Source organism: Trichomonas vaginalis, chromosome I (genome assembly GCF_026262505.1).
Source record: "Trichomonas vaginalis G3 chromosome I, whole genome shotgun sequence".
NCBI lineage: Eukaryota > Parabasalia > Trichomonadida > Trichomonadidae > Trichomonas > Trichomonas vaginalis.
In genome coordinates this window covers 11,682,379-11,696,510 of record NC_067203.1, presented here as the reverse complement: position 1 = coordinate 11,696,510, position 14,132 = coordinate 11,682,379, and the positions used below count along the sequence as shown (strand labels likewise).

General features: G+C 30.1%; 4 protein-coding genes across 4 annotated transcripts, besides 4 other annotated features; 1 reads left to right on the top strand and 3 right to left on the bottom strand.

Moving 5' to 3' along the window:
* Positions 1-1,169: 1,169 nt before the first annotated feature.
* Positions 1,170-1,217: a mobile genetic element.
* Positions 1,218-4,171: 2,954 nt separating this feature from the next.
* Positions 4,172-4,288: a mobile genetic element.
* A 99-nt stretch (positions 4,289-4,387) lies between these two features.
* On the bottom strand, positions 4,388-5,521 carry TVAGG3_0970460 (uncharacterized protein; the record flags this gene model as incomplete). The annotated part of the gene is made up of 1 exon (XM_001305053.2): positions 4,388-5,521. One exon carries the CDS (start codon positions 5,519-5,521, stop codon positions 4,388-4,390), a length of 1,134 nt encoding a protein of 377 aa, XP_001305054.1.
* Positions 5,522-6,436: 915 nt separating this feature from the next.
* Positions 6,437-6,466: a mobile genetic element.
* Positions 6,467-6,726: 260 nt separating this feature from the next.
* Positions 6,727-7,632, bottom strand: TVAGG3_0970440 (uncharacterized protein; the record flags this gene model as incomplete). The annotated part of the gene is made up of 1 exon (XM_001305052.2): positions 6,727-7,632. The coding sequence occupies one exon, from the start codon at positions 7,630-7,632 to the stop codon at positions 6,727-6,729; it is 906 nt and encodes a 301-aa protein (XP_001305053.1).
* Positions 7,633-7,936: 304 nt separating this feature from the next.
* TVAGG3_0970430 (protein ubiquitination) lies at positions 7,937-9,235 on the bottom strand (the record flags this gene model as incomplete). Its single annotated transcript, XM_001305051.1, has 1 exon — positions 7,937-9,235. The coding sequence occupies one exon, from the start codon at positions 9,233-9,235 to the stop codon at positions 7,937-7,939; it is 1,299 nt and encodes a 432-aa protein (XP_001305052.1).
* Positions 9,236-10,319: 1,084 nt separating this feature from the next.
* Positions 10,320-11,114: a mobile genetic element.
* Positions 11,115-11,133: 19 nt separating this feature from the next.
* TVAGG3_0970410 (phosphatidylinositol dephosphorylation) lies at positions 11,134-13,227 on the top strand (the record flags this gene model as incomplete). Its single annotated transcript, XM_001305050.2, has 1 exon — positions 11,162-13,027. One exon carries the CDS (start codon positions 11,162-11,164, stop codon positions 13,025-13,027), a length of 1,866 nt encoding a protein of 621 aa, XP_001305051.2.
* Between the last annotated feature and the right edge of the window lie 905 nt (positions 13,228-14,132).

The following is a 14,132-nucleotide window of genomic DNA, read 5'->3' as shown; positions in this document are numbered from 1 at the left end:
TGAGAAAAATGAAAAACAAAAATTACATAAAAAAAGAAAAATTTTATCTAATTTGTTTTTTTGGACCGAATAAGTAATTTTATTGAATTTCAATACGACACATAGATTTATTATTAGTATTAAATATAATGGTTTACTATTAACAAGGAACCTAAACTAATGAAAATTTGATTTCAAATATTGTATATGATTATCATAGATTACCAAAATATATTGCTATTTATGAGGATATAATATTGATTATTAGTAAATCGTATAAATTTAATAAATATACCATGAATATTGAATGAATTTCTTGATTCATAGGGGTAAAACGCGCTTTTATATGATTTAGACAGAGAATTTATGAGATGTAAATAACACAATAAAGGTTTATATTGAATATTTTCTAAAAATAAATCGAAATTATAAAAAACAATACATTTATTCATTGAAACTACTTGGACAAATATGAAACAAGCATTCAGGCAATACTTTTGAGACTTCAACGCATCTGATAATTTTTATATAACTTCACCTCTTATGCTTAGAGTGGAGGTATTGAGATCGTATAAGTATAGATGAGCTCACATTCAGATATGATGTGTGAACTTCTGTTTTCACTGCAATTTTGAATCAGAATAAACTCAAAACAAGAATAAAATGATATACTCACTCTCTAAATGTGTTCGAGATTTAAAGTTGTATGAATAAAACGATTCATCTTTCGAAGCCTCCCATTTAATGAGAGACTTCGAAAGATGAATGTATTCATGTAGATGAAATACTATATATGACCATGTGTGATACTAAAGATATCAAAATGTTCATTTTTAAGTGCAATAGAAGGGTTATCTCTCGTAAAATCTCAATTTAAGGAAGATTTAGAAAGAACTCCTTTCCTAAGTAGATAGTGTGTGGTTTCTGTCTTTTGGTTGATCAGGAACTATGAAATTAAGTCGGACAGAAAGAAGTTCTTTCCAAAACAGACTCCAAATGAGTTGTTCGAAAAGAACTTCCTTCTGTATATGGATAATTGTAGTTACCGCACTGAAGTATGTGATTGTGATGATGGAGTTCTCGATAAATCTAAAATCGGATTAAGATTAATTGAAAACTCAAGTAATTCTTTGAAATCTTGTGTTGTCTGGCACTATAATAACCAAAGAATGAGAATATTATGTTGAATGATGAGTACGTGTGCTCGGCATTCGCCGAGCGAATTGAGTTTAACGTACTATGAAAAGTGACAAATTTGGGCTTTTTTTCCTAGGGTTATGATCTCTTCCTTTCTGCTCAATACGACAGAAATGAAAGAATGAATTTGTACTCCCTAATTGATTACTACAATCTGTATCTATCTTTAACATAGAATTAGCTGCATTGTGATTTATACTCCAGAATTATTCAATTTAAGATCAACCTCGTAAATTTTAATCATATTGCACCAATACTCCTACGTTGAGATAAGAACATGATTATACATACCAAAGCCCCATATTAAAAATCAAAATTTAGCACCTCCATTATGCAACCACATTATTCGTCGCAAATAAGTATATTTACGCATATTATGATGCATATTCACACAACTCGTATACATGAAAAGTTATTAAAATCAGACAAAATTATTGCAATAAGGAAAAAAAAACAACTTTATTATATATGTTAGTAATGAATTACAAATATTTCTACAAAGAATGCTCAATACTTCATATAATCTTCGAATATTTCTTATTACAAGTTAATACATTTTGACTCGAACATGATAAACAAAAGCCGACACGCTGATTACTACATTTATGAAAATATAGTACGTTTCCATTCATCTGTTTACTTGTTTTTGTTGGAATAAAATCATTTTTTTTTTCTTTCATGAAATAAGAATTTTGCTGCGAAAGCAATATCTCTAACAATAATTAATACATTACGTCAACTCTGGAATGAGTATTTATCAAATATGATATCAAAATCAAAAATTAGTTGTTTTTTATGAGTAAAAACGATGTAAATTGATTATTTGACTAATTATCAAATACTTTGATTTTCCAAATTTTTTTCGAAATTGATTTTTTCATGTGAAAATTCAAATTGTTTAATTTCATTTTTGAAATTTTGAATTTTTTTTGGAATTTTGAGTTGATCAATTCAGCAGAATTGATAATGCTATTGCTTTAGGGCATACCACAAGGTGATGAATAAAAGGTGAACATTAACAAATTATTTTAAATCACAAATATCATCCTCATCAACTTTAATTCTAAAAAGAACTGTACTGAATTATGAAAATGCATGATTTACATTATTAAAATCTTTGAATGAAAATAGTACAAGATAAGTTTTTATTCATTTTTAATTAGATTTAAACGAAAAACTACTCCATATTAAAATTTAAGTCGAGAAATCGTATTTTGTTCTTATTTGTTAGCATTTTGTAGACATTCTAATCTTGAATTAATTTGTTACATGATATTATTAACAAATTTAACTGAAAAAATATGTTAATATGGAATAAACCATGATTATATAAGCTATCAATGCTATATATACATATGTAAAAGATTCATATTAACTCAATTAACAAAAATGATAGATTTTCATAAAGGTTCAATCTAGGTTCGAAAATTTTGATTTTTATATAGAAGACATAGTTTCATATACATAATTAAATTTTCAAACAAATTTGATCATACCATTTATTAAGCAGGATAGTATATTAATTACTATCAGTATAAAAATATAAAAATGATTATATTTAATTATTGCATAATTTAGTCAAAGAGTTATAAGCCTCAAGTGATCGTTATCACCTTCAATGCACGTATACTTTATTGATTCATAGATATTTAATCTATGTTTGACATTTGTTGTCGTCATTCGTTTTGTTCCCATTCTTCCTAAGTTAGAATTAGAGAATACACCATCCACATCATCTAATTTGGTCCTCAGCGATAGATTGGTTCATTTTGGAGGAGTCCCATCAGACAGTTTTCGAGCACCAAATATCAAATTTTAATGTATACAAATTTTTAGTGATTTATCTCTTTTATGATGAGTAAAAGGTTTCTGCTCATCAACATTTGATTTCCGACATATATGATTTCTAATTGCAATTATTTACTTTCTTTTTATAATCTAACTCTGTGACTCATACCATAAATTAATTATTGGAAAGTGTCAATATGTTTGGCACAACGCATGGCGGAAGATACCAAACCATGCAGGGAATATGATACGTTTAAAATCTCCGAACTTTTTTTCCAAAAATTTTCTATCGTTGCCCTACCTCTGAAATATCATTCAATTTAAAAATTTTAAAAATTAATGAGAATAAAGTAATAATGAAAATGGAATAATAAAAATTTCAATACTAGGCAAACTTTTTTGTTAAATTTTCCCGAAGTTTTCCATGAAATTTTGTGATAAAAGTATGGCAATTTTTTAAAAAAAATTAACAGAATACTGTTTATCTGAAGGAACATTACCCTTTTTCATGAATAAATTAGGTTGGTTAAAAAGTTAGATTCCCAAAATTTCTTTTTTCATTTTATTGTTTGATAAATGCATCTAAATGTAAACAAATTAGCACTTTTCTTGCACTTTTTGAATTTCAATTTTGAATTGTAATTCAAATGTTGTGCAAGAAAACTGCATTCTCTTGCCTTCAATAATACAATTTTCAATTAAAAATTGAAAATTGTATATTGAATGCAAGAGAATTCCAATCATTAAAACAGCAAATATAGAAAATCTTGAATTAGTTAAATTGTTACTCTCAGCTGGAGCTGGCAAAGAGAATAGAATTATTATGAACCTATTCTACTCATTAAGACATTGCACAATGGCAAATTTAATATTATACAATTTCTTTTCTCAATTGGAAGTGGAAAAGAAGGATACTCGTGGAAAAGCTTCAGTTATTTTGGAAACCTGCATTTGCATTTCCCAAATTCTTTCAATGGAAACCACATAAAGACGATATTAAGGGTCCACCAACTTAATTTACAACTATTCAATTTTTAACACTTAAAGTTACATTTTTCCTATGAAAGAATTGATATTTTTATGAATAAACGTAAATATAGCATGCATTGATCATCATCTATCTTTTTACTGTTTCAAAATCTAAAAATGTATGAGTCAGGGTGTAATCAATGTACATTTATGTAAACGAAGGAGGAGATCCATTAAAGCTGCACTCATGCCCATTTGACTTTAATTCAGATTTTTGATAACCGGCTTGAAGCGTCATTGAAAATTAACCTTAAACATCTGAATTGAAGCCCATGTCATAAGGGCGTAAGTGTACTCTTAATTATTTGATAAAAATAGAAAAGAAAAAGTATTTTTTATAAGAATATATTATTATCTATTATATATATATAACAAAAATTAAAATATAAAATGGTTAATCCATCTTCTGCTTTCTCACAATTGCAGAGTGTGTAACCAATGCCGCAGACATCAACGAGTAAAGAACAATCCAACCAGACACAATTACTGTCACAGTCATGAACGCGAATGACAGCCAGTTGAAGAGTGTTGTTCCGTCAGAGAACTCGTTGTACATTGGAAGGATGTTGTTGGAATACTCGAATGAGTTGATGATTTCGTACATCGACCAGAAACTTCTCGTTTTCTTCGCGTAAGTAGCGAACATGAACACGCCACTGAGCATAATAGCAAATAGGAAGGGTACTGTACCAACAATGACATTGAAAAACAGGATAAAACCATCTCTTATGATGAGGACAAATAAATATACTGTTTTTGTGTAAGCAAATAGCTGTGTTGTAATGGAAAGATGGATACATGATGTTACTGAGAATAATTCCATAACAAGAAGCGATGGAAGCTCTGTAACAGTGTAAATATCTTTTATAACAAAACATGAAGTGACAACTGTACCGAAAAGAGTTAAGAACTCAACAGGTATCCACATACCAACTGTGTAATGTAGCTGTCGTGATGATTTAAGCTGATGGTAACGATGATCATTTTTATAAAAGTTCTGATGAAGTTGGATCCTTGAATGCATTTCGAATATATTGTATATAAAGTGAGATATGCAGATGAATATGAGAGGGTATAATGTAGCTGTTGTTCCCATTACATATTCTAATCTTTTCCACTCAACATGAATAGATTGAGGGCATTGTGTACGATGGACTTTGCTACTGAGCCAAAATGCAGGGTCTGTTTTGACCATTGATACTGAAATATCGATTGTCCATGCAGAACATCCTGGAACTCGCTTCTTGGATGAAATAATGTAGGTTGGGATCAATGTACGGATTGTAGATACGTTTTTAAGAATGTTAGGATCCAATTCTTTGAGCTCATAGTAGTTTTGCGTTGTTCCATTTGAATATTCGTAAACTTGCTTTAATAAATGGTCTGGATCTGGAAAAGACACATTTAGTAAGAAGTCATCATGCATTTCTTGAGCGTTGTCAAATAATGATTGGAAATATTCGTTCAATGTATCAGTATTTGAAACGGGAGCTTCGTGATTTTTTGCGTAAAAGATGTTTACAAACATTTCATGAATATGATATGAGATCATAGTTGAAGGAACTAAGACCCTTTTCATGTATAATAAAATACAAATCACTTCTGCAATCAACATGAGATGTCTAGTTGGGAAGATTCGTGTATTCTTCCAAATGACGAATGGAGAGAGCTCATTCACCCAAGTAGGCATCTCACTGGGGGGTCGTAGGAAAGAAACTTTCAACCCCATTGAATTTGGACACTAAATTTAATAAATTTTCTTGATTCCCAATTATGAATATTTTAATGGAAGTTTCAAGAGTAGTCACAAAGCTTAGAGTGAGCATTCTTGGGCTGAAAATTCTTCCTCACCAAAGACTTAATCAATAGATAAATGCTGAAATTTGAAATTGCAATCACGAATATTTAGACTGAAAATACTCACTAATGAAAAAAATCTGGCCTCATAAAAGATTCCTCACCATATGTACCTAGAGTTAAGAAAAAAGATCCAATTTTATAGAAACTCATTGAATTAATTGTATGAGTTGACTCAAAATATCAAGCTTTAATTTGATATTTGCTCATATCATTTTTTGTAAGTTCTTACAATAAAGAAGTTCATCATCATTGAAACCTGCCATGACAGTATAAGAACCATTATAAAACATTTGATATGTTTCTTCAATAATCAAGTATTTGAGAACCAAAAGGACATTTTCAAAATCGTGATCTTCATTAAATAAGGAATAAAGTCTGGGAAAATTGCCTCAATCATACTAGTCATGAAGCTTCATATTTTGTCAAAAAAAAAATTGAGAGAATATCAGAAAGCGATAAGTGCTTGCTTAAATCTGTCAGAAATTTTGTGAATTTTCTTGGGCAATCCTAAGGTATCTCGCGAGAAAGCGATGAGTATTATGTTCGAAAAGTACGATGTCAAGTCATATATCGGGATGTCAGAGAGTATGTCAGGAAGTAGTAAGTGCACCCTGTACCTTTTTGTTCTAACCAATTAATGAAATTCATTAGACCTTTTGGAATCTAAAAACACTGGAATTGAACTGTATCTATTTAAGAATTTGAACAAAACATACTGAAAATTATATTCTTCTCATGTGAATGTTTCAATTCCCTCGATTATGAGAGACTTGAAGGATACGGTTTCAATTTTACAATTCAAAATCCAAAAAAAATTAAATGTATTTGATCAAAAACTTGAATTTATATAAATAAACATTCAAACAAAAATATTTATTTACGAAGCGAGTAAGGATGAACTCCTAGATGTGTATTTGCCATAAGAAATTTTGTAATTCGATCGATTTCTTCTTCAGATTCTCTTTCCGCTTGTAATCTCTTATGAAGTAGTTCGTAGTCAAATTTCTCTTCTTCTGGTTCCTTCTCTTCTTCTTTCTTGGTAATTTCGTGAAATGTTGGGTGAATTAAGATTCTTGTTGTCCTATGAACTTGCTCTGGGGGCTTCTGTTCAATAATGGGTGGTGGAGCTACTTTGATTGAATTAAACTCTCTCATAATAATTTCTGGCGTCAAAGTAACTTTGTTAAGAACATATCGAGAATTTAATTCGTTATTATTGATTTCAATCTTTTTGCCATTAGGAAGCTCTATAATTGTAACGTTTTCATTTTGAATTGGCATATTAAGGTTTTTGCTTTGGTTAATAACTGTATCTCTTTGCAAATACCATTTGTAAATTCCTGCTAATGGTGCTGGTGATATGGGAGATGCTCTTGCGGTTTCTTGTAAAAGTAAAAAGAGAGAATCACAAAATTTCGATAAAGCTATAAACGTTCCTCTTTGATTTGATGTTAAAATTGATGCTTCCATTTGCTGCCTTGAGGAAAACCACTGATCTAAGTAGTTTGTCATTTCTTCAAAATGAGGAAAACACATTAAAGGAGATTTAGTCAATGCTTCAATATTAAATCTGGTATGAATGTATCGGGGTTTCGAACTCTCCACTGCTCGCAGTCTTAATTGCGATTTTCGTGCCATTAATTTCATAGATTCATTCATTTGTCGATAAGGATCATGTTTTTCTACTATTCGCATAATTGCAGGATCATGTAAGTGCGGAATACCAAAAATCGGATCTTTGTAGACTTCACGATCTTCCTTTTTCTTTGCACTTTTCATGAAATTTTAAAAACACGTTTTTTAATTTAATTTTATTTAATTTTTTCTATGAGTTTTTTCAAATAAGAATTTTACTTGAATTATTCATTTATTACAAAGTCTTTATAAGGAATAAATGTATAAAAAATGCCTAATGGTATATGTATATCATAGTTATAAACATTTTGGTTTTAGTTCCTTTTTTTTTTTCTTCATTTTATATTAAATCATTTCGTATTTTAATTCCTTTGTGAAAAGTAAATCACTTCTTGTCCATTTTGATGAGAGTTCTCTGCAATATAATGCACGATCTTTTTTAAGAACATTATATTTTTGCGCCATGTGAAATAAGAATTTCAGCTGTTTCTTTACTATTTTTCCATGCTGCAGTATGAAGAGCGGTTTCTCCACTATTATCTTTTTCGTTGATATTTATACCATGTGAAATAAGAATTTCAGCTGTTTCTTTACTATTTTTCCATGCTGCAGTATGAAGAGCGGTTTCTCCACTATTATCTTTTTCGTTGATATTTATACCATGTGAAATAAGAATTTCAGCTGTTTCTTTACTATTTTTCCATGCTGCAGTATGAAGAGCGGTTTTTCCTCTTTCATCTTTTTTATTGAAATTTATACCATGTGAAATAAGAATTTCAGCTGTTTCTTTACTATTTTTCCATGCTGCATAATGAAGAGCGGTTTTTCCATCATTATCTTCATTGATATTTGCACCATTTGATAGGAAATATTCGCAAAGAGATGGTATATTAAACATTGCAGAATTAATAAAGCATTTGTTAACATCATTAGTTTGATCGAAATAAATTAAAAATGGCTCAAGATTATTATACCGTGCACAATAAAATAAATTGATCTCTATATTGTATTCATTCATCAAGAATGTAACAAAATCAATGTTGTGTGAAATAATTGCATATTCCATGCATTCATAATCTGGTGTTTGATATTTCAAACATTCACTCATGATCTCTTGATTACCTCCTAAAAATGATAAATTTAGACATTTTTTAGTTATTTCTGAACTGAATTTTGATCTTAATAACTTGAGAAAATCAACTGCTCCATGGTAACAACATAACTCAAGTAATGAATATCCTATGTAAGAATATGGATATAAACAATTGTCAAGGCTTTGATTTTTATCAAATCCATTTCTTTCGGTGAATTGTATGAATATTTCTAAGTCATTATACATAATTGTATTTTCTGAATGAATATTCAGATCTTCAAAGTTAAATTCAAAAAAATCACCAGATTTGTCTAATTGAATTCCGTATTCTACATAAAACAGGTAGTTTGAAATACGTTTAACAAAATTGACCTCTTCTACATGATAATCATCAGATATGAGTTTGGCAAGAGATAAATATGACTTTGTATAGCGATTATTATACGGAATGATATTTAAGATATCTCGTATAATAAATTGCGGACAAAGTTTCTGAGATTCAATCAATTCTGTTTTGATCATTTTGTAAATATCTTTTAATTCTCCTTCTTTGTCCGTTTTCAGCTGATACAATGAAATATATGAATCAATGTAGTATTTATTGATACTTCGCAGTTCGCTGTATTTATTTGGATGAATGTCTTGGTCGGACATTAATAATTTTCATTTAATTCTATCGGCGCGAAGCGCCGATAGAATTAAGACCGTATATATATGAGTGGGGGAATATATCCTAAAATTTGACATACTACTTAGGACACATTTGCATTTTAACTTAAAAATATCTTTTAAACTCATTAGATGAAACAAACATCATGTTAAACATGTGGAAATCGATGAACTCAAAGATTTCGAAAATAATTTCATATATAATATATGTATATTAAATAAGTTCATAGATATAAAATGACACCATGATAATAGAAAAGTCGAAAGCAATAAGATTTTCATCCAGATGATTATATTCAAACATATTATGCAACTTACTTCAAGGAAGTCATTATATTAGATGTATCAATGAATCTAACAAGAATTCTAATGCTATTGCAAATTAATGTGTTAGACAGACTAATGTATTAATGGAAGGAATCTGTACCACAATTTCTTTACTACCACAAACTTGATTAGTAAAGAACACTGCGAACTTTATAATTTTCACATTAGAAAGTCATTAGAGATCTACTTTATCCTTTGGTATTAGTTCCAATGTAAACAACTCATCTGATTTTGTTTATTTATATTTGATAATATTTGATATAGGAATGATCTTAGTCAATTAATAAAATCAACAAATTTTGTTCTTCATATTCTTATTAAGTTAGTATAACCCTTCATTCTATTTATAAATCAAGCATGTACACATTTGATTTCATTGAGCTCAATTTAGATATAATCGTAATTCATTGAATACACTTCCCATCATTTGATCAAGCATCATCATTTGCATTTAATGTTGTTTTGCATATGAATAGTATTTTCAAAATTTCATGATTTGTGATTTCCCGTCATGGGAATTTGGATTCCATTGTTTTTCTATGCATGGATTCATTCTAAGGTAGAAACATATCCTAATTCCCAAAGAAAATAAATATGACTCTCCGATCATCTTTATTTTGATGCCAAATTCAGAAATATACAGTTACAAATTGCTATTATTTTATTATATGAAAAAATCAATAATTTCGACAGATACAAATTTTATCGTCAACGTGGTCCTATCGTTAGTACAATAAATATTGGCAAACCCAAATTTTAGCTAAAAGTGACAGGAAAAAAAACGTTTAGTATTAAAAAAAGACCGATGAGAGCTTCGTTCGAAATATAGAGGGAACTGAGAATGCGCAACCATTCTCAGGGAATATTGGATGCTATTCCCGTTCCCTCTGTATGGAAAATTGAGGTTTTCAAAGGGAGTTAAAATAATATCAAATTTATACTAATTTACTTCAAAATACAAAAGTATTTGACAGCTAAAATTAGTTACTTTAGCAAGCCTATCAATACCCTTTTACGATTATTGTTACTTTTTCGAAATAAAAGTAAAAACAAATTTATACTAATTTACTTCAAAATACAAAAGTATTTGACAGCTAAAATTAGTTACTTTAGCAAGCCTATCAATACCCTTTTACGATTATTGCTACTTTTTCGAAATAAAATAAATTTATTATCAAAACCTTTTTTTCTTAGTAAAAATAAACGAAATTTTTTACCTTATGAACTTTTGATGGAAATATGCAAATTTAAAATAATAAAGAAAGCCGCGAGCGAAGCGATCGGCTTAGTTCGAAGATTTTGATTCAAATCTTTGCTGATCTGTAATTCGCGGAAGCCGCGAGCGAATCGAGCGGCTTAGGTCTAAGATTTTGATTCAAATCTTTGCTTATATTCCTTAAATTCTTTATGAAACTCGCAACAGTTCCATAAAAAATTTTAAATTCTAAACTGTCGAAATTACCGATCGGTAATCACATCCTTCACGGTGTGTCACTTTTTACAAATGTGTCACTTTTAGCTAAAATTACCCCTACTCAATTCAAAAATAAAATAGGATTCGATAAATAAAGATTCAATTCTTGAATGGAAGAATTTTATGAATCTCTTGAGCCTTGGTGCGCTTGTCAAGGATATTTCGTGGCATCTAGTGTTAAAATAAACATGAGAATTCTTCTTCAGATTGGTTCCCTTGCAATGCCTTACTTATGTTTTCAAGAAATTGAAAATGAAGGTAAACTATGCATTATCCCTATTACACGCTTAATTACAGCCCATGTATCGCTTGATTCCATCCTATTTACATTTATGGATTATGAAGATGAAAAAGTTTTAGTCAAATGTGAAAAATCTCGCAAATTTGAAGCATTCATTTCACAGTTCCGCTTAACAGCCAATATATCGCTAAATGCCTCTGATGATTTTCATCAACAAAACGCTGTTTACTTGAAAGCCAATTCAATGGAAAAGAACTATCCATTACCATTTGATTTCATTGATTTACATAAGACCAAGTACGGTCTTTCTCCCGTTGGCATCTTCAAAGAAACTGAAGAGGTTTGGAAAGAAAGATGCACAGTTTTGAATTCCTCCTATTTTACTCAATCCCAGCCAATTGTTATCCATTGTTTAACATGGAATGTCGCTGAAGCTACCCCTACCACATATGCTACTCCAGAACTTATGAAAGTTATTCATTCAAATCCTGACGTTGCCTTCTTCTCTTTCCAGGAGATCGATATGAGTGTCAACTCTATGGTCATAGGAAATTCCGCTAAAGCCAACCAATGGAAAGAAGTTATTACTGCTTCTGTCAAAACATCACAACTAGAAATTGTTCATTCGATATCTCTTGGTGGTGTTTTCGGATGTCTTGCACTCAATAAGACTAATCCTCAGCTTAGACTTGCTAAAACAAAGAAATTACGTCTTGGCGCTGGAGGAATTGTTGCAAACAAGTCTTTTGTTCAATTTAATATTGAGGCAGGTGCAGCAAACATCTGTTTAGTCGGATGCCATCTTACTGCTCACGATCATAATATCGAAAGCAGAAATCAGCAGCTTATTAAGATCATGAACATGGTTCCAAGAGATACGGACTATTTGTTCATATGTGGCGATCTCAATTACAGAATTAGTATGCCTTATGAGAAAGTCGTCAACCTTTGCAATGGTTCTGACTTGTCATCTTTATTAGAAACCGACCAATTAATAAATCAGCGCAGAATGGTACCAGAATTAGGAAAATTATTCGAACCTCCGATTACTTTCAGACCAACTTACAAATTCGATAAAAATTCTGACATTTATGATACATCTCCAAAGAAAAGAGTTCCTTCTTACACGGATAGAGTTCTTCTACGTACTTTTGAACCACGTATTTCCGTTGGTCCTAACGATGCTTTCTTCTTTGAAACAGATGTTTTTTATCATTACGGAGATCCTCGTTATCCATTCTCAAACAAGAGCTATTTCGCACCTACAGAGCCAGATCACAACTATCCTGTCGATCCTAAGAACATTCTTTACACAAATGGCACTTCAAAAATTTCGGATCACAGATGTGTCCATTCCCATTGGGAATTGATGATCCCTGCTGAGAACAAAGAGAGAAAAGAAGTCTTCAACAGCCTCCTTTACAAGAAATACAACGAGTTACTTAGTCTTGAAAAACCAATCTGTATCGCAAACACACAAAAAGTGGAAATCAAGAGGAAAAAGAGTATCACGATCGAGATAGAAAATATTTCTTATACACTCGCGGAGTTCTCCGTTAACACTACCACTGATAAAATCGTTGTTACTCCTTCATCAGGTTATATCATACCTGGCCAAAGCATTAAAGTTGAAATCCAAGCAGTACATCGTGCAAAAGGAGAACATTTTATTCTATTTATGAGTCCAAATGGAACTCTCTGCTCTATTCAAGTTAAGATTAAGAGCTCCTTGTAAAGAAATTGTTTGTTTTAACAATGATAATAAAAATATTCCAGTATCTATTTAAATTTTGGTTTCTATTTATCTGATTTTAGTTGGCCAATCGGATAAGATTTTTGAAGCGAAACTTCAAAACTATCTCAATTTTATTTGATTGTAGGATGCATAATGACATGAAAAATGGATGAGATTATACTTGTCAGATTCATAGATCCGTTTTTAATTGAGAAAAATCTTCTCAAATTTGTAATAAAAAATTGAATGAAAGATATCTTATTGATCAGAGTTTGTAATTTTTTGCTGATGAAATGTAAATCTATATAATTAGAAGAATCAATCCCTTATTTGAGGAATGTTGAATTCAATTCATTCAGAATTTTAAAATTTGTCAATCTTTAAAAATGATTTTTGGACTTATTTACAAAAACTTGGCTATGGGTGCAACCGAACAAGGAGTTTTGAATGAGTGTACGCCTCAGAATACGTGGAATCCCTTCCAAACAGTTAATGATCAAACCCACATTCGCATAGAGAGCCGGATATTCAAATTAAAAGAAAATCAATATGCATGTATTAAGGGTTCTTTCGTAATGAAATCGAACGACAACTATGTTGCTTATTACTATAATGGCGAACAAGAAAAAAATTATAAAAATCCGTTTTTAATGCATAGCAATTACCAAGAAGAAAATAGTGTAATGAAACTTACATGTAATTCAAAATCATCATGTTCTATTCAGGTTATCCTTGTCAATATTTTATGTCATTCAGATCAAAATAGAAATGATAACAATGTTTATTCGATATTTACAACCAAGTCTAAAGCAGTTTTTTCATTTGAATATGAAGAAGAAAATTCCAAATTTGTGAAATCATTGATTGTCAATTCATTTGGTCCGTATAGAAGAAAAATGGAGTTTGAATCAAATAATACATTATTGAATGCTTATATCTTTGATTCAAAGTCATTCAATAAGAAAACAAATGAAGGAAATGCCCTCTCTGCTTTGCCATATATTTCTAAAGATCAAAATTTCTCAAATATCAAGACTCAAGTAAAAATATCAATAAAAGAAGATAAAAGCACATCCAAAATAGATAATATGTTTCCTTTAGATAT